A 20,048-nucleotide genomic window follows, 5' to 3' on the forward strand; every position below is an offset into this window, starting at 1 on the left:
TGAGAGGTCACCCGGCACCACCACGGGCACTGAGCGGTCACCTGGCACCACTGTGGGCACTGAGCGGTCACCTGGCACCACCCTGGGCACTGAGCGGTCATCTGGCACCACTGTGGGCATTAAAACATCAACTCAGTAGCACCATGGCCACTAAACCATGAGGTCATGGAGACCATCCAGGGACCCAGCACTGCCAGGGCACCACCAACCCATGGCGCTCAGCACCACAGCTCCAGGGCTCTGAAACCCCTCCAGGGATGAGGATTCCACCTCTGCCCTGGGCAGCCTGGGCCAGGCCTGGACAACCCTCAAGGGCCAGAAATTGTTCCTCATGGCCAACCTCAACCTCCCCTGGGGCAGCCTGAGGCCAGTTCCTCTTGACCTGTCCCTTGTTCCTTGGGAGAAGAGTCCAACCCCACCTGACTGCAGCCTCCCTGCAGGGAGCTGGAGAGAGCCAGAAGGTCTCCCCTCAGCCTCCTTCTCTCCAGGCTGGACAACCTCAGCTCCCTGAGCTGCTCCCCACCAGCCCTGCTCTCCAGACCCTTCTCTGGATGCTCTCCGGCACACTTCAGGCACATGCCAGGAGAAGCCCAGCTAAGAGTGCACAGAAGGAGCCACCAGCTGCTCCCTGCCCTGCCTGACCTTCAAACCTAACCCTTGGGAGCAAGGAGAAGAAATGGACCTGCTGGAGCCACCTGAGGATGCCAACTCCTGCCCTACCTGACCCTCAAACCTAACCCTTGGGAGCGAGGAGAAGAAATGGACCTGCTGGAGCCACCTGAGGATGCCAACTCCTGCCCTACCTGACCCTCAAACCTAACCCTTGGGAGCGAGGAGAAGAAATGGACCTGCTGGAGCCACCTGAGGATGCCAACTCCTGCCCTACCTGACCCTCAAACCTAACCCTTGGGAGCAAGAAGAAATGGACCTGCTGGAGCCACCTGAGGATGCCAACTCCTGCCTCTGCCTGCAGCTCTGCAGAGGGAGGGAGATTGGAAACAGGGTCACAGGAGAGGAAGGCCCTGCTGTGGAGCCCAGCACTGCAGCCCTTGGGTCAGGAAGGACCTCCTTACATCTTCTGGATCCATTTCCATCCTGATCATGAACCTGCTTGGCTGTGCGTGGCACACAGGGGTGAAGTCCACTGAGGAATGCAGAGCTGGCAACATCCCCCCCTGGCACTGCTGGTGCAAGTGGACAGGTGAAGCACACAGAGGTCTCCTGTGCTCCTGCTCAGCAGCACTCACAGCCATGGGGTAACGCCAACAGGGGACCTCCAACCCATTCACATTGGAGACTCTCCTGCGGCACCCTTCCAAGGCCATGGCACAGTGCACTAGCCATGAAGGTGCTCCAGTGGCCACCACCACGGGCTGCAGGGGAAGGCAGAAGCCAGGGCTGCGAGCAGGATGCTGCCCAAGGGTGAATCACACAACTGCTGTGCCTGGAGAAGTCCTCTGAGGTCAGCTGCTGTCTGGTCGAGAGGCATCCCTGCCCCTCGTGGGGGAGGTTGGAGTAGATGATCTCTGAGGTCCCTTTCAACCTGAGGCCTTCCAGGATGACTCTATGATCAAGTCCAACCATCAACCCAACCCCACCACGGCCATCAAACCATGAGGCCATCCAGTCCAACCATCAACCAACACCACCATGGCCATCAAACCATGAGGCCATCAAGTCCAACCATCAACCAACACCACCATGGCCATCAAACCATGAGGCCATCAAGTCCAACCATCAACCAACACCACCATGGCCATCAAACCATGAGGCCATCAAGTCCAACCATCAACCAACACCACCATGGCCATCAAACCATGAGGCCATCAAGTCCAACCATCAACCAACACCACCATGGCCATCAAACCATGAGGCCATCAAGTCCAGCCATCAACCCAACACCACCATGGCCATCAAACCATGAGGCCATCAAGTCCAACCATCAACCAACACCACCATGGCCATCAAACCATGAGGCCATCAAGTCCAACCATCAACCAACACCACCATGGCCATCAAACCATGAGGCCATCAAGTCCAACCATCAACCCAACACCACCATGGCCATCAAAACATGAGGCCATCAAGTCCAACCATCAACCAACACCACCATGGCCATCAAACCATGAGGCCATCAAGTCCAACCATCAACCCAACACCACCATGGCCATCAAACCATGAGGCCATCAAGTCCAACCATCAACCCAACTCCACCATGGCCATCAAACCATGAGGCCATCAAGTCCAACCATCAACCAACACCACCATGGCCATCAAACCATGAGGCCATCAAGTCCAACCATCAACCCAACACCACCATGGCCATCAAAACATGAGGCCATCAAGTCCAACCATCAACCAACACCACCATGGCCATCAAACCATGAGGCCATCAAGTCCAACCATCAACCCAACACCACCATGGCCATCAAACCATGAGGCCATCAAGTCCAACCATCAACCCAACTCCACCATGGCCATCAAACCCTGTCCCCAGGTGCCATGGCCACAGGTTTCTTAAACCCCTCCAGGGATGGTGACTCCACCACCACCTCTCTGGGCAGCCTGTTGGCAGTGAGGCCTCAGACCTGTGCCATCCTTGGCTCAGAACCTTGAAGCTCCTTCCCAGCTGTGCTGCTGGGCCACACTCAGATATTTGCCAGGAGATATTTTGGGTTCAAAGTCCAGGAATTCCGGGCTGCTATAGCTCTCCTGTTGCCATGGCAATGCCAGGAGCTTCTTCTCTGATGGCTTTCAAACACGTGCTGCAGGAATTTTCCTGCTCAAGCTCCTCAGCCCCTTGGCCACCACCTCAGTGCTGCCCATGGCCACATCCAGGCCACCCCCAACAGGGCCTGGTCAACCAGAAGCCACAGGAGGCAAGGAGGGATGTGGGGTCCAGTCCAACCCCCTGCAGGCAGCAGGGACATCCCCAACCAGAGCAGGCTGCTCACAGCCCCAGACAACCTCACCTGGGATGGTGCCAGGCATGGGGCAGCTCCCACCTCTCTGGGCAGCCTGGGCCAGGCTCTCACCACCCTCAGGGGCAAACATTTCTCCCTTCTCTCCACTCTGAAGCTTCCTCTCTGAGTGCCAAACCCTCACCCCTGCTCCTGGCACAACAGCCCTGCTCAGAACTCTGTCCCCCAGCTTTCAGCTCAGCACTGCAAGGCCACCAGAAGGCCTCCTTGGAGCCTTCTCTTCTCCAGGCTGAACAACCCCAACTCTCCCAGCCTGGCCCCACAGCAGAGGGCTTCCAGCATGGCTGTGGCCTCCTCTGGCCCTGCTCTACCAGGTCCCTGTCCGTGCTGAGGACTCCAGAGTAATCAGGAACACAGGCACTGCTGACATGAGCAGTAGAGGACAGCTCTCCCCAGATGCTCCAGAGCTTCTCCAAGGCCATGACAGAAGCTCTACCATGCAGCTCCAGCCCAAGCTTGGCTCTTTCCGGACAGGAGCCTGAGATCTTCAGATGGATGCAACCCTTGGCTGGGACAACAATGAGCTGCAGCCAGCAAGGGAGACAGAATCTCCTGCAGGTGGAGAAGGCTGGAAGAGGACCTCCAGGAGGGATCCCCACCTGGCTTGGGCTGTGGGCTGGGCAAATCCATCAGCCTGACCCTGAAGCAAAAGAGGAGCCACATTGATGTGGAAAGGTGCTGTGGGTGGGCCAAATCCATCAGGGCATCAACATTTGGCACAGCCACAAGGCCACTAAAGGCCCCAGGAACACAGCAGACAGGGTCACACAGGCTCACAGGATGTTAGGGGTTGGAAGAGTCCCAAAAGAGATCATCAAGTCCAAGACCCCTGCCAGAGCAGGAGCAGAGAATCCAGCACAGGTCACACAGGAATGCATCCAGATGGGGCTGGAAAGGCTCCAGAGAAGGAGACTCCACAACCTCTCTGGGCAGCCTGTTCCAGGGCTCTGGGACCTTCCCAGTGAAGAAGTTCCTCCTCATGCTGAGGTGGAACCTCCTGTGCTGGAGTTTCTATCCATTGCCCCTTGTCCTATCCCAGGGTGCAAGTGAGCAGAGCCTGTGCCCTCCCTCTTGACCCCCAGCCCTCAGCTATTGATAGACATTGATCAGATCCCTCTCAGCCTTCTCCTCTCCAGACTAAACAGCCCCAGAGCTCTCAGTCTCTCCTCCCCAGGCAGTGCTGCAGTCCCTTCAGCATCCTCATAGCCCTCCCTTGGACTCTCTCCAGCAGATCCCTGTCCCTCCTGAACTGGGGAGCCCAGAACTGGATGCAGTATTCCAGGTGAGGTCTCAGCAGGGCAGAGTAGAGAGGGAGGAGAACCTCCCTGCATCTGCTGGACACACTCCTCTGAATGCACCCCAGGTCCCCATTGGCCTTCTTGGCCCCCAGGGCACATTGCTGTCCCATGCAGAGCTTGTTGTCCACCAGCACTCCCAGGTCCTTGTCCACAGGGCTGCTCTGCAGCAGATCCCCTCCCAACCTGTCCTGCTGCAGTTTATTCTTCCTGCCCAGCAGCAGGACTCTGCACTGAGCCTTGTTGAACCTCATCAGGTTCCTCTCCGCCCAGCTCACAGTCTGTCCAAGCCCCACTGGATGGCTGCATCCTGGAGAAGATTGAGGCCACCTCACCGATGGGACAGTGATGAAGGCACAGCCTGGCTGGGTGCTGGAGCCCTTCAAGCTGGTTTTGAGCTGGTGTCTCCTAGGAGAGGTGAGCAAGGAACCACCAACCCTTAAGCTGCTGCTTTCTCTGCTGGGGGAGCACCAGGAAGGGAAGCCTTCTGCTCTTCTGAGTCAAGAGCTGCAGAAGAGCTTCCTGCTAGGGCTGGAAGTGGTGGCTCAGGCAGAGCTCTTGGCTCTGAGCAGGACACGCTTCAGAGGCCCTGGCTCCAAAGGACAACACAAGCTGCAGCTGCCTCCAGGACAAGCAACAACCCCAGGCCCATCTAATGCCTTCCCACCCCCAGGAGGAGCCCCATCACCGCCTCGCTGTCCTGTGGGCCAGCTCTGCCAGCAAGGATGCCAAGATGCCACCTGCTCCACTGGCTGTGGGCTCCTCCAGCACGGCAGAGTAGCTTCAGACAGCCTAAACTGAGGTTCCCCCTCAGCTTTCCAGTGACCTTGGTCATCTTCTGCTCAAAGGACATGGAGCCAAGCTTCCTGACTGCTGCTCTCCCTATTGCATCATCTGTACCACCACCATGGAGAACTGCTCCACCAGGCCTCCAAGGTCCTCCTTCATAGATGAAGAGACCTCAGAGCTGGGGAGGGGGGGCAGAGAGCTGAGGAGCTGCTGCACAGCTGGGCTTTGTTGGAACACCAGTTGGGGATGGGCAGAGCCCAACTGGCTTGATCTAGGCAGGGGAAGTCCCTGCCAAGAGGCTCAGAGGTGCTCTGGTCTGTCAGGATACCACACGCTGGCCTGCCCCACCAGCTGCATGGACAGCTTCTTGCTGCTCCTCAACCTGCCTCACAATGCTCATCCTCATCATCCCCATCAACCCATGAGCCTGAACTCTGGCCACCAGGTGCCAGCAGGAGGAACAGCTCCAAGCTGCTGCCAGGCAGCCAATTAAAATCATTGAATCGTGGAACCATTGTGGTTGGAAGGGATCTTGAAGCTCCTGGAGCCCAACCACCAGCCCAGCACTGCCAGGGCACCACCAACCCATGGCGCTCAGCACCACAGCTCCAGGGCTCTGAAACCCCTCCAGGGATGAGGATTCCACCTCTGCCCTGGGCAGCCTGGGCCAGGCCTGGACAACCCTCAAGGGCCAGAAATTGTTCCTCATGGCCAACCTCAACCTCCCCTGGGGCAGCCTGAGGCCAGTTCCTCTTGACCTGTCCCTTGTTCCTTGGGAGAAGAGTCCAACCCCACCTGACTGCAGCCTCCCTGCAGGGAGCTGGAGAGAGCCAGAAGGTCTCCCCTCAGCCTCCTTCTCTCCAGGCTGGACAACCTCAGCTCCCTGAGCTGCTCCCCACCAGCCCTGCTCTCCAGACCCTTCTCTGGATGCTCTCCGGCACACTTCAGGCACATGCCAGGAGAAGCCCAGCTAAGAGTGCACAGAAGGAGCCACCAGCTGCTCCCTGCCCTGCCTGACCTTCAAACATAACCCTTGGGAGCAAGGAGAAGAAATGGACCTGCTGGAGCCACCTGAGGATGCCAACTCCTGCCCTACCTGACTTCCACCTGGCCCAAATCTCCTCTCAGGGGGGTTGTAGAGAGCTTGAAGGTCTCCCCTCAGCCTCTTCTCCTCAAGATCTGGGGGAGGTCGCTCTCCCCATCCCCCCACAGCCCCTGACCCCAGTGGGGAAGGGAGAGAAGCAAGAGCAATAAGGCTGCAACCACCCAACTTGGTGGAGCTCAGCAATCAGCTCTGAAGAGCCTCCTGCACCTTCTCAGGAGTTGAGTCCAAGAGTGCTGGCTGCTGGCAGCAGATGAATCACTCCAGTTGCCATGGCAGCAGCAAACCCTGCCCAGACCCAACACTTCCTCCCTGGCTTTGCCTCCTGCCCTCGGAAGGGACTGCTCATGGAGATGCCACTTGATGCCCAGCCTCAGGTGAGCACAGAGCCCAAGCTCTGTGCAGATGCTGCAGGGGCAGCTGATGCCCCTTGATGCCCAGCTCTGGGGGCACTCTGGAACCCAAGCTCTGTGCAGATGCTGCAGGGGCAGCTGATGCCCCTTGATGCCCAGCCCTGGGGGCACTCTGGAACCCAAGCTCTGTGCAGATGCTGCAGGGGCAGCTGTGCCAGGCTGTGAGCTGCAGCCTAAGGAAGCTGGGCACAATCAGCACTGGCAGGGATCCAGGGCTGCTTCTCAGGCTTAAATATTCATGGAGCAGAGCAAGGCAGGAGAGCAAATGTCTCCAGCTCCAAATCTCTCCAGCTCCCAGCCCAGAGGCCACATTTCCATTTTAATAGTGGAAAATTACCCAGCAGCTGGGGAGGACTGGGAGCAGCTCCCCTCCTGCTCCCCCTGGCAGGGGCCAGCCTGCTCCAGGACCTTCCAGGGAATTTGCTCTTCTAGGAACAAAAAAGCAACGGAGCAGGAGAGGAGGCAGAGCAGAAGCTCTCATCTGCAGAGAGGGGAGCTGGGAATGGGCCTCAGAGGTGGGAGCTCCACTGGCTGGAGCTGGGCTGCCAAGGGGATGGGGTTGGCAAGGGGCTGGGAAGGTGCCCCCTAAGGAAGCTTCAGCTCAGGCATGCCAGAGTCATGGAGTGCTAAGGTGGGAAGGGACCTCTGGAGCTCAGCCAGTCCAACCTCCCCTGCTCCACCAGGGGCACCCACAGCAGCTTGCCTAGGGGCACAATGGCCAGGGGGGGTTGGAAGGATGCACAGAAGGAGACTCCACAACCTCTCAGGGCAGCCTGCTCCAGGCCTCCAGCACCCTCACACCAAACAAGTTGCTCCTGATGGAACCTCCTGGCTTCCCCTTGCTGTCCCTTGGCCCTTGTGCTGTCCCTGGGCACCACTGAGCAGAGCCTGGCCCCAGCCTCTTGCCCCACACAGCTCCTTCAGCTCCTGCTGAGCATTGATGCCTCTGGGGCTGCTCTTCTGCAGGCTCTCAGCCCCAGGGCTCTCAGCCTTTGCTCCTCACAGAGCTGCTCCAGGCCCCTCAGCATCTTCCCAGCCTCCCCTGGACTCTCTCCAGCAGCTCCCAGTCTCTCTGACCTGGGGAGCCCAGCACTGGCCCCAGGGCTCCAGCTGTGGCCTCAGCAGGGCAGAGCAGAGGGGGAGCAGCTCCTGCCTCGTCCTGCTGGCCACACTCTGATGATGTCAGCAGATATTCCTGGCACTGGGTTTGAGCTCCTGCATCCTTCCCGGCTGATCCAAAGCCAATTCTCTTCAGTTTGGAGCTGTCCACCTCCTGCCCCGGTGCCTCTGAGCTGCTCCTGGAAGCGCTGTGCAGCTCTGTGTCTTTCCCACAGTCGTTCCCCTGCCCCTTTCAGAGCCTCCTCCACATCTCAGGAGCTTTTGATGGAGTATCAGAGGCAGCAGCCAGCGGCTCACAGAGCTCTGCTGGGGCTGCTTTTGAACCTTGCTGCAGCAGCTCTGGCCCTGCTGCTTTGGATGCACGAGGCTGGGCTGCTGCTGGCCTCAGAGCCAGGGAGGGGGGGAGCTCTAAAAGCTCCAATTTGGGCTTTTTTTATGTGTGTGTGTGTGTTGGGTTTGTGCTGGGGTTTGTTCCTCCCAGCACAGAGCTCTGGATGGGGATTGGCTTCCACCAATGATTTCCAGCGAGCACAAGTTGTATTCCTCTGCCTTTGTGGAGTGCTTCTCACTGGAGAGCTCTGTGAGGTGCAAAGGCTGAGAGCCCTGGGGCCCAGACAGCGTTGTCCCCACTGCACCATGGGCCTGGAGGGTTCTGTGCCTTGTGCACCAAAGCCCAAAGGCTGGAGCCCTCTGAGGGGCCTGGAGCAGCTCTGTGAGGAGCAAAGGCTGAGAGCCCTGGGGCTGAGAGCCTGCAGAAGAGCAGCCCCAGAGGCATCAATGCTCAGCAGGAGCTAAAGGAGCTGTGGGGGCAAGAGGCTGGGGCCAGGCTCTGCTCAGTGGTGCCCAGGGACAGCACAAGGGCTAAGGGACAGCAAGGGGAAGCCAGGAGGTTCCCTCAGGAGCAACTTATTTGGTGTGAGGGTGCTGGAGGCCTGGAGCAGGCTGCCCTGAGAGGTTGTGGAGTCTCCTTCTGTGCATCCTTCCAACCCCCCCTGGCCATTGTGCCCCTGGGCAAGCTGCTGTGGGTGCCCCTGGTGGAGCAGGGGGGGTTGGACTGGCTGAGCTCCAGAGGTCCCTTCCCACCCCAGCATGCTGGGATTGGGGGCTCTCTTGTGGCATGGCTTTACCAAAGGTGCTTTGTGCTCACTGGGCAGCCAAGCAGGAAGCATCAGAGCTGGGTGGCTGAGGTGGTTGGGTGCTGTGGGAGCTCTGCTGCTTGTCCTGTGGTCACTGTCTGCAGGTTCAACAATTTGGGGGGGACACTAATGAAAGGTTCCCGAGCCAGGAGCCTCTTGTGGTGGTCAGGAGCTTTGAAGAGTGAGTTGTGGCAGAGGAGGAAGACAGGAGGCTGCTGCTGAAGGACACAGGAAGGTCCATGGTTGCCCCTTCCAGAGTGTTCTCCTGGGGGCAAGCTGCTGTGGGTGCCCCTGGTGGAGCAGAGGGGTTGGACTGGCTGAGCTCCAGAGGTCCCTTCCCACCCCAGCATGCTGGGGTGCTGTGAAATCTGACTGAGAAGCACCCCTGCTGCCAACAGACGCTTGGGTGCAGGAGCTGACACTGAGGACTGCCAGCAGAGAACCTTTCCCAGGCCCAAGAGAGAAGCAGAGATGGAGCAGATGAGGTGGGAAGGTTCCCAGCAGCAGCCAGGCAGGCAGGCAGCTCTTGGTCCAGCAGCAGTCAATGCTCTGCTTTAGCTTTGGGCCCTCAAGTGTCCTTCTGGAACAGTTTTCTGGCTTGCTTCTACCTGCCAGAAGCTCAAAGGACCAGGCCATGGTCCTTGCCCATCCCAACCTGCCCAGGCTGCTCTCCTGGCTCAGACAAAGGACCAGGCCATGGTCCTTGCCCATCCCAACCTGCCCAGGCTGCTCTCCTGGCTCAGAGGTCACCTCTCAGCTCTTTAATGAGTTCCAGAAAGCAATTTCTCCTTGCTTGAGAAGTTCCCTGCTGGCTGCCCCTGACCCCAGGTAGATGCCATCTGGCCCTGCTGCTTTGCCTATGCCTCCCTGCCCTACTTTCTCTGAGGAGCTGTGTCCAGCACAGGCACAAGCCACCCTCCCAACCTGTCCTTTCTCCTTGCATGGCCTCAATAAGAGCAGCTGAGCTGCTCCAGCACTGAGTCACCTTCCAGCACAGCAGAGTTTGGGCTGGAAGAGACCTTTGGAGGTCATCTTCCCCACCCCCAGCAACCCTTCTCACAGTCCCTTTCCTCTTGAGTCACCAGGGTGGATTTCCTGCCAGCACCACCAGGAGTGGTCAAGGCTTCCCCCCGTGCACCTTCTGATCTTCCTTCACCTTCCCACCAGCAGGCAGGCAGCTGTGCTGAGGGACACCCTGGGGGCCCAGCCTTCTACACCACACAGCCACTTCCAAGAGCCAAGCCCCCAGGACCTGCTGGCTGGTCCCAGCTCCACCAGCAGTCCCTCTCCAGATGCTGACCACCTGAGGAGGAGGCAACAGGCTGAGGGAACTGCTCCCAGCAGGGTGTCCCAGCCCCTTCTGCCCTCTCAATGGTCTCTCCTCATCAACTCCAGCACAGGAGGTTCTACCTCAACATGAGGAGAAACTTCTTCACTGGGAGGGTGACAGAGCACTGGAGCAGGCTGCCCAGAGAGGTTGTGGAGTCTCCTTCTCTGGAGCCTTTCCAGCCCCATCTGGATGCATTCCTGTGTGACCTGTGCTGGATTCTCTGCTCCTGCTCTGCCAGGGGGGTTGGACTGGATGATCTCTTTTGGGACCCTTCCAACCCCTAACATCCTGGGAGCTGTGACCCTGTGATCCCAGGCAGTGAGGAACACCTTCAGGAGGAACAAACCCAGGATGGTTGCCACCAGAACCCCTGCAGCCAGCAAGGGCTGAGGCAACACAAGAGGCAGGAGAATGAGGACCTGTGAGCCCTCCAGAGGACTTGGTGGGGCCTGAAGGGGAGGGGGCTGCAGGGTCTGGACCTCCTGAGCAGCATGGGACAGGAGAGCAGAGGAAGCAGAGCCCAGAAGGTGAGGAGAGAAGAGCCCCTGGAGGCACAGTGAGGACCTGATGCCCCAACCTGTGGTGGCACTTCTGGCCTGCAGGGAGCCTGAGGGCTTGGCCTGGAGTGCAACAGCTCAGCCAGGCTGCTCCTGAAGCCTGGGCTGGTGTTGGCACTGCAGGAGTGAGGATCCCTCTCCACACAGCTCCAGCTCCTGCTGCCACAGCTCAGAGCCAGGGGGAGAAGCCTCCTGGAGCTGGGTGGCCTCCCAGCGCAGAACTGGTACCAGCAGGAGGTAAACTGCAGCAGGAGTGACCAGGAGGGTGGCTTCTGCCTTTAGTGTGGGACAGCTCCACAACCAATGTCACTGCTCAGGCAGAGGATGGCTCCTCCTTGCACCAAGCCTGGCCTGGAGATGACCTCGAGCGTGAGACGGCCCCAGGGATGCCAGAAGGCAGGAGAAGGGTAGGGCTGTGACCAAAGAGCTTCCCAGAGCTCCTCCAGAGTCAAAACTTGGCTGATCCTTCAGCTTGGCAACCCCTGGAGCCAACACTGGCTGAGCAAACAGCTCCTGAGGGCCCCAAGAGGACAGCAGATCCCTCCTTGCCTCTCCCAAACCCCAGACCCAAGGGGCAGCTCCCACCCACGACCAGCCCCATAGGGACACAGCCTTGGGGTCCAAAACAAGCAACCAACCAAGCTGGGAGTGCAAAAGGGGGAAGGAGAAGCAAGCTGAGACTCACCAACATCAGACTCTTTGTGGGTTTTGATGATCTCAGCCAACTCGAAGTTTCCTGCAATGATGGCCACCTGCAAAGGGAAGGGAGCAGAGGCTTGAGGAGCTCTGAGCAGCTCAGGTGAGGGCCATCTGGACCACAGCAGCTGCTTGCCATGGAGGAGGGCAGGGCCACAGCTTGCTCCGTCTCAGCTCAGCCCATCAGCAGCTCCCCACCCCCGTGGAGCTGAAGGCAGCAGGGACAGCTCTGGCCATGGCAGACGGCCCTGCCCCTCTCCTCAGACTGCTTCTGCCAGCCACCAGCTTATCTCAGAGCTGCCAGGCCCTGCCAAGATGTTCTCTAGCCTGAAGCCTTCCAGTGAAGCCTCCTTTAGCCAACCCAAGGTGACCTACCAGCCACCAAGCTCACCCAAAGGCTCTCCACAAGTCCAACTGCTGCCCACTCCAGAGCAAGGAGCTGGCCAAGGGGCTGCTTCCCCTCACACAGCTGCCCCCAGCCAGCCCCCAGGGCTTCACAGCAGCTGTGCCCAGCACCAAGGACAAGCTCTGCACCATGAGGGTGGTGGAGCACTGGCACAGGTTGCCCAGGGAGGTAGCTGAGGCCCCATCCCTGGAGATCCCGAAGGCAAGGCTGGACAAGGCTCTGAGCAACCTGATTCAGTGGAGGATGTCCCCGCTGCCTGCAGGGGGTTGGACTGGATGAGCTTTGGAGGTCTCTTCCATGCCCATTCTATGATCTTGGAGAACTTAAGGGCCACAGCAAGGGGTGCAGAAGGCTTTGAGGTGTGCCAGGGGCACAGTGAGATGGGCAGGAGGGGCATGGCAGCCACCACGGGTGCCAGGGAAGCTAAAGCTGCCCTGGCTTGAAGCGGTTGGGTCCCGTGTGTGATGCCCCCACGAACCACAGCCACCTCTGCCCTTCCCACCCCTCCCAGCACACCCAGGCCCTGCTGGAGCTTCTCAGGAGGGTGCCCTCTCTTAGCACCACCTACAGAGGAGAAGCAGCTGGACCAAGATCCTGGGTGAAGAGGAAGAGCTGCTGCTCAGGCCACGGAAGCAGCTGAGATGCAGCTGCTGTTTGGACCCCCGATCCATGCTGGGGCCACGACTCCCCCTCCACACCTTCCCTTTCCCCCCTGGGTGCTGCTCAGGATGAGCATCTTTGAGCAGGTAGCAGAAAGCAAGCCTCTGGCCAAGCCATGGGCACCACCAGCAGCTCCAGCTGCCTACAGGGTCCCCTGCCCTCCTCCAAGAGCAGCTCAGGAGGAGGAGCTCCACGGGCCCGGAGCTCCAGGTGCATTGTGCCACCAGCTGGTGGGGAAGGGCTCAATTCAACTCAGCACCACCCCACACCTCTGCTATCAGCCCTCAGCAGCAGAAGCAGTCCTACTGCCCTCACTAGTGAAGCCTTCTCCTTCTCCAAGGCCCAGGATGTGTCCTCCACTCCTCAGTCAGAGGCAGGAGCCACCAGCAATGGCTAGTGTTGGGAAATTCACAGCACCCCAGCATGGTAAGGTGGGAAGAGACCTCTGGAGCTCAGCCAGTCCAACCCCCCCTGCTCCAGCAGGCCACCCACAGCAGCTTGCCCAGGGGCACAATGGCCAGGGGGGGTTGGAAGCTCTCCAGACCAGGAGACTCCACAACCTCTCAGGCAGCCTGCTCCAGGCCTCCAGCACCCTCACACCAAACAAGTTGCTCCTGATGGAACCTCCTGGCTTCCCCTTGCTGTCCCTTGGCCCTTGTGCTGTCCCTGGGCACCACTGAGCAGAGCCTGGCCCCAGTTTCTAGCCCCCCACAGCTCCTTCAGCTCCTGCTGAGCATTGATGCCTCTGGGGCTGCTCTTCTGCAGGCTCTCAGCCCCAGGGCTCTCAGCCTTTGCTCCTCACAGAGCTGCTCCAGGCCCCTCAGAGGGCTCCAGCCTTTGGGCTTAGGTGCACAAGGCACAGAACCCTCCAGGCCCATGGTGCAGTGGGGACAACGCTGTCTGGGCACCACAAAAGGGCTTTGCCCAGGAGCAGAGCTGAGTGCAGCACCAAGCCCCAGGGGAGCTGCACACATGGAGGCTCTCCAAGCCTGGCCAGGAAGGGTCCCTGAGCCCCCTTCAGCAGCCTGGAGGAAGCAGGAGGAGACAGCCTCAGGCAGGAGGAGGCTGGCAGGCAGCAAGCTGTGGTCCTGCTGGAGAAGATCTGAAGCTTGCAGGAGGATCACAAGCTGCAAATGAGTCAACAAAGTCACGAGGTGGCAGGAAAGGGAAAGCAGCCCAGGAGCTACAATTAGCAGCCTCACCTCCAGCACTGTGGTGCAGCCACTCCAGCAGGGACCAGTGGAGCTCCAGCTGGAGGAGGCCAGCTTTAGGAAAGGAGAGCAACAGGAGGCCGGGGGGGGAAGCCAGAGGGCATCAAGGGCAATGGCCAGGTTGTGCTGGGAGGCTCTCTTGGCCTCTGTGTGTCCTGGGGAACTGAAGATCAGAGAATCACAGAGTCTGAGGGGTAGGGGTTGGAAGGGACCTCCAGAGATCATCCAGTCCAAGCCCTCTGCCAGAGCAGCAGCACCCAGGGCAGGTCACACAGGAGCACGTCCAGCGGGGGTTGGAAGCTCACCAGGGAAGGAGATTCCACAACCTCTCCAGGCCTCCAGGACCTCACACCAAACAAGTTGCCCCTGATGGAACCTCCTGGCTTCCACTTGCTGTCCCTTGGCCCTTGTGCTGTCCCTGGGCACCACTGAGCAGAGCCTGGCCCCAGCCTCTTGTCCCCCATAGCTCCCTTAGCTCCTGCTGAGCATTGATGCCTCTGGGGCTGCTCTTCTGCAGGCTTCTGTTCCTGTGGCACCTCCTCTGCTCCAGCTTGCCCCTGTTGCCCCTTGTGCTGTCCTTGGACATCCCTGAGCAGAGCCTGGCTCCAGCCCTGCACACCTTTATCCCCAGCAATGAGGGCAGCCCGCAGGCTCCTCTGCTCCAAGCCCCAGCTCCCTCAGCCTGTCCTCACAGGGAGATGTTTCACCGCCTGCAGCACCTCTGTGGCTCTGGGATGGACTCTCTCAAGCAGTTACCTGAGGTCCTTCTTGACCTGAGGGCCCCAGAACTGGACACAATATTCTAAGGGCCTTCTAATGCACCCCAGGACAGCAGGATGCCCATGAGCCAGCAATGTGCCCTTTGGGCACATTGCTGGCTCATGGGCATCCTGCTGTCCACCAGGACCTCCTGTGCCAACCACTCCTCCCAGTTTGGGGCCCTGTGTGCCCTCATCCAGGTCCTTGATGAATAGATTGAACAGTGATGGTCTCAGTAGAGACCCCTAAGGGACCCCCACTAGACACAGGCCTCCAGCTGACCTCTGCCCCATTGACCACAAGCCTCCCTTGAGCTCTTCCCTTCAACCAGAGGTGGCAAGAGGTGAGCCAAGTGCAGGAGGAGTGAGGACAGAAGGAATCTGCTCTCTAGAACTATGGAACAGGCTCAACAACTCAGTGGCAAAGCCCCAGAGAAGTCTTCAGAGTGCAGGAGCAGAGCCCTCAGGAGGCCAGCACCAGGCACAAAACCCAGAGAGAGAGCTGGGAGTGGGCAGAAGAGCCCCAAAACCAACTCTCAGGCTCCTGCTCTGTCTTTCTACTCTCTTCCAAGGGCTCTGGATGAGGGGAGCACAGGAAAGGTTGTACACCAACTCTGGGGTCTCAAAGAGCCTCCCACCCCCCAACCTTTCTTCTCATCCAGGGCATGCTGAGCATGCAAGAAACTGCCAGAGAAATGAGGTCTCCAAGCCTGCTGTGAGAAGAACTTTGGTTGAGGCTGGGGAGCTTTGGAAGGATGATGTCTGCAAGCACTGAACCTGAAACCCTGGGGGCAGCTTTGGGGCCCTCACTCCCAGAAGGACATTGAGAGGCTGGAGCAGGTCCAGAGAAGAGCAAAAAAGCTGGGGAAGGGTCTGGAGAAGGAGGAGAAGGGTCTGGAGAACTTGAGAGGAGCAGCTGAGGCAGCTGGGGTGGTTGAGTCTGGAGAGAAGGAGGCTGAGGGGAGACCTTCTGGGTCTCTACAGCAACCTGCAAGGAGGCTGCAGCCAGGTGGGGTTGGTCTCTTTTCCCAAGGAACAAAGGACAGGACAAGAAGAGCTGGCCTCAGGTTGGCCCAGGGGAGGTTGAGGTTGACCATGAGGAACAATTTCTGCCCCTTGAGGCTTGTCCAGGCCTGGCCCAGGCTGCCCAGGGCAGTGCTGGAGTCCCCATCCCTGGAGGGTTTCCAAGCTGTGGAGCTGGGGTGCTGAGGGCCATGGTTCAGCAGTGGCCTTGGCAGTGTTGGACTCCATGATCTGAAAGGTCTTTTCCAAGCCTGCATCAAGCCTCAGCCAGGAGCTGTTGGAGGCAGCTCAGGTACAAAGCTGGCTCAGGAACACAGAGATGCAGGTTGCCAGAAGCTGGGGAGAGGCTCTGGGAAAGTTCTCACCCTAAATGCACCCTGCTCTGGGACTGCTCCCTGCTCCCAGCCCCAGAGCTGAGACCTCTGCCAGCAGCCCTGCCCCAGCACCCCGGCCTGCAGGAGCAGGGGTCGAGCCCCTCAGCAGCAGGAACTCACCACAGCAAGAGGTCAGTGCCAGCCCAGGTCACTGAGCAGATGACAACCCCTGACCCCTCTGAACACCTGAGGGCTGTCTGGAGTCACCTCAGGTCACCCACAGCAGGCTGGGAGATCACAGCAGCCCTCGGAGTGCCAGCAGTGCCGTGGCTGGAGGCTGGCACCAGAGGCGCTGATGGAAGCTGCAGCAGCCACAGGCCCGCTGCGGGGAGGCTCAGCTCTCCTCTGCCACGCTGGGTCTCCATGGTGGGAAGGCAGCAGCCCCTCAGCATGGCCAGGAGCAGATGAGCAGGGGAGGAGGTGTCTGACCCTGCAGAGGACAGCGAGCTCCCGGCACCGCCAGCGCAGCCCCGGGCACACAGCAGCGGGAGGTGATCTTGCCTTGGGCAGCTGGGAGCCAGCCCCAGCACAGCACACTCTGGGGTGTATCTGCCCATCAAACAGCTGCTTGGGTGACAGCAAGCACAGCCTTCAAGCTCTGCAGCAGAGCCTTCCATTGAGCCTCAACCCCTCCAGGAAAAGCAATGGGGTGTAACACAAGATAGCTTGGCCATCACAAAGACCACACCAAGACTCTGCAAGAGCAAAATGCAGGAGCAGGAACCCTTCCTCTGCCTCCACCACCACCTCCCATGTCCTGTAGATGCCCACAGCAGAAGGGCTGCCCCACCTCTCCAGCTTCCTGACGCCAAAAGCTCAGCTGGAGGAGGCAGCAGCAGCCTGTGAGAAGCCCTTCCCTGGAGATCACTTAAATCAGAGCAGTCAGGTGGGGACCAGCCTCAAGCCCCAGCCTCTGAGCAAAGCAGACCTTGCCACATCCAAGCCACCAGCCCAGGCAGGAGACAGCATGGAGTAGCTAGCGGAAGCTTCTGAGCTGAGGTGGATAGATGGAAGCCCACCACAGGCTGAGCTCAGCCAGCCTTCAGCATTTGCTGTGCTTAGTAAGGTCCAACCAATCCCTCAGTGGTGGGAGAGCTCCACACCACCTCCAGCCTCCCTACCCTGCCTGGGAGGGGAGCAGTAGCTTCCTCTCTGTGCTTTGGCACACAGATTACTCCCAGCTATGGCTCTGAGGGGACCTAATTTTAGCCTTCCAGTATCTGAGGGGGCTACAAGAAAGCTGGGGAGGGACTTTTTAGGGTGTCAGGGAGTGATAGCACTGGGGGGGATGGAGCAAAACTCGAAGTGGGTAGATTCAGATTGGATGTGAGGAAGAAGTTGTTCCCCATGAGGGTGACTGGCACAGGTTGCCCAGGGAGGTGGTGGAAGCCTCCTGCCTGGAGGTTTTGAAGGCCAGGCTGGATGTGGCTGTGAGCAACCTGCTGTAGTGTGAGGTGTCCCTGCCCATGGCAGGGGGTTGGAGCTGGATGCTCCTTGAGGTCCCTTCCAGCCCTGACAATTCCATGGTTCTATAATCCCACCAGCTCCAGCCAGCCACCAGCTAACAGGTTGCAACCCTACCCCTGATGAGACACCAGGCCACCTTTGATGATGTCCAGCTGGACTTTCCAGGCTCCCCCTTCTCTCAGCACCCAAGCCATCAAGCAGCACAGCTTGGGAGGGAGGTGGCCTCCAGTCCCCACAGCTCCAGGAGGCCCTCAGCTGTGTGATCACCTCCTGGAGCCGCGGCAGCAGTTGGAGCTCCTCACGCCCGGCACCATCTCCACAGCAGGTGTCCTTTTGGGGGGGACACAAAGGTGCTCAGCCTGGGTGGCAGTGAGCTCAGAGATCAGCTGAGGTGCTGGGCAGGCCCGGGGCTCACCTGGAAGGCGGTCTGGCTGTTGTAGTTGCGGATCTCCTTGCTGGCCCCGCGGAAGAGCAGGACCCGGGCGCAGCTCTCCTGTGCAGGAGAAGCGGGAGAGAAGAGGAGGAGAGCAGTCAGCGCCGGGGGCTGGTGACAAAGCAGCAAACCACACGCTGCCACCACGCCTGGCAAGCCTCCTTTGGGCGAGAGCAAGCCCCTGAGCTGGCCAAGTCCACCCAGTTGTGTGCCAGCCGGCGGCGTGGCCGTGCCCAGGAGTGCAGCTGTGGGCACCATGAGTCCCCAGGCTCCTCCAAACGATGCCAGCTCAGCTTGTTTGTGAGCCCCTCTGCTCCTGGATGCCTCTCTCTGCCCTCCCCCCACCCCCCCAGTGAGCAGGCTGCTGGCTGGAGGCAGTCCTTGATGTGCAGAAGGCTCCTAACCACCTCATCAGCCTCTAGTCAAATGCCACCAGTCGGCTCCAGGTGCCCCTGCCCGTGGCAGAGCAGTGGGCAGGGACACCTCAGAGGCTGACAATCCCCTTGCAAATCCAAACCCACACAAGGCAGAAAAACCTCTAGGAAGGAACAAACCCTGCAGGAGGAACCTTTAAGCTCTGACCTCCACACCTCAGAGCACAGCAGGGACATGAGATCAGAGAGGGTTTCTCCACCACCCTGCATTGCTCCTGACCTTGAGGTTAAGTGAGCACACAGAGAATGAAACAGGGATGGAGCCCTCATGGCTTCCTTCAAAGTTCAGAGGCCAGCAGGAAGGATTAAGGGCTGCTGGTGTGAAGAGCAGCATCACAAACCACACCCCCTCCCCCCACACAGCCCCTGCCCAGAGCAGGGTGGCAGCCCCAGGCCATGCCTGACACATGAGATGTGAGCACCACCTGAGCTCAGATAGCAGCCTCCACCCAGCAAAATCATCTTGGGAATGGGAACAAATTGAACCAGGGAGCCTTCTCTGGCCACCTCCCTGCTGAGAAACCCAAGCCCAACCCCAGGCTGGTCCTACTGACAGGAACAGCTCATCCCAGGAGGATCCAACCCAGAAGCAGCTCTCTGGGCTCGGGCTGCAAGAGCAACAAAGAGGTGCTCAGCCTGGTGTTGGTGCTCTCTGTGTCTCAGCCAGGCTGGTGTCCCACCCCAAACGTGGTCCTCAGGCCCCACCACACTCACCAGGCAGGGTGGCAACCCCAGGCCATGCCCAGCAAAACCCTACCTGACCCATGAGATGTGAGCACCACCTGGGTCCACCCTGCCCCCGGGCACTCTGCTCCCTCCCAAGCAGTAGTGGGGGCTCCCTGCTACCTGGGAGAGGAACCATGGGAACCTCTACAGCAAATCAGCAAAACCATCTTGGGAATGGGAACAGATTAAACCAGGGAGCCTTCTCTGGCCACCTCCCAGGCCAGGCTGGTCCTACAGACGGGAACAGCTCATCCCAGGAGGATCCAACCCAGAAGCAGCTCTCTGGGCTCAGGAAGCAAAAGCCACAGGGAGGTGCTCAGCCTGGTGTTGGTGCTCTCTGTGTCTCCGCCAGGCTGGTGTCCTCAGGCCCCAGCACACTCACCTGGTTGTAGAGAGCACAGATGTGGAGGGCAGTGTTTCCTGAGGCATTCTGGGCTGCCATGTCAGCTCCATAGAACAGGAGGTGCTCCAGGTGCTGGACGTGGCCGTAGCGACACGCCTGGCCCCGCCGCCACCGGGGAGAGGGAAGAGGAAAGGACACATCAGGGAGCAGCAGGATGCTTGGTGCCCCCCAGAACATCTCTCTGCTGGACTCAAACCCCTCTTGAGGTGCACACCCAGGGGGACTGCTGCTCCTGACCTGGGCCTCTAGAGCAAAGCTTGGCTGAGCAGGAGCTGCATCAGGCTGTCTCACCATCCCCACAAGCCTTGAAGCATGATCAAGCAAAGAGAAGGGCAACAGCCCCACAGCTCTAGGCCAGCTGGCGTGCCGAGGTCCATCCTGGGACCCAGCAGCCCTCCAAGGTCTGCCAAGGCAGTGGAGGGGGACGGGAGGGAGGCGGGCAGCCACAGAGCACCTCTCTCGCTCTTCATTCTCATTTCAGTCCCCTGGCAGGAGCTGACAGCTGGGAGCTTCAGGAGCCCAAAGAGAGCCTGGGCTCCTGATGGCCCAAGGCAAGGGGACTCTAAGCAGAGCCATCCCCTCCTCCCTTCTCTCCAGTGATCTGGAGGCACAGAGCCACCTCAGAGCCCCTAACTCCCAGCCCACACCTTCCCTACGCCAGGTCCGGCTGTCCAGGTGGGAAGCGGGGACAGACCCACCTGAGGCTGGAAGCCAGGAGGTCTCAGGCATTGGACC

At 59.6% G+C, this 20,048-nt stretch overlaps 1 protein-coding gene across 2 annotated transcripts in view; it reads right to left on the bottom strand.

The window, feature by feature from the left end:
* Positions 1 to 20,048, bottom strand: part of SHANK3 (SH3 and multiple ankyrin repeat domains 3) — a 253,022-nt gene that overhangs the window by 159,105 nt on the left and 73,869 nt on the right. For both annotated transcript variants that reach the window (XM_068168106.1, XM_068168105.1), the window contains exons 9-11: positions 19,293 to 19,409; positions 17,733 to 17,810; positions 11,408 to 11,474 (exon numbers count right to left, since the gene is read on the bottom strand). In XM_068168106.1, the coding sequence (XP_068024207.1) occupies positions 11,408 to 11,474; positions 17,733 to 17,810; positions 19,293 to 19,409 (262 nt within the window). The remainder of the gene's footprint in view (positions 1 to 11,407; positions 11,475 to 17,732; positions 17,811 to 19,292; positions 19,410 to 20,048) is intronic.

Source organism: Melanerpes formicivorus, unplaced genomic scaffold (assembly GCF_026170545.1).
Source record: "Melanerpes formicivorus ecotype bairdi unplaced genomic scaffold, bMelFor1.0.p_v2 SCAF_132, whole genome shotgun sequence".
In the NCBI taxonomy this organism is placed as follows: Eukaryota; Metazoa; Chordata; class Aves; order Piciformes; family Picidae; genus Melanerpes; species Melanerpes formicivorus.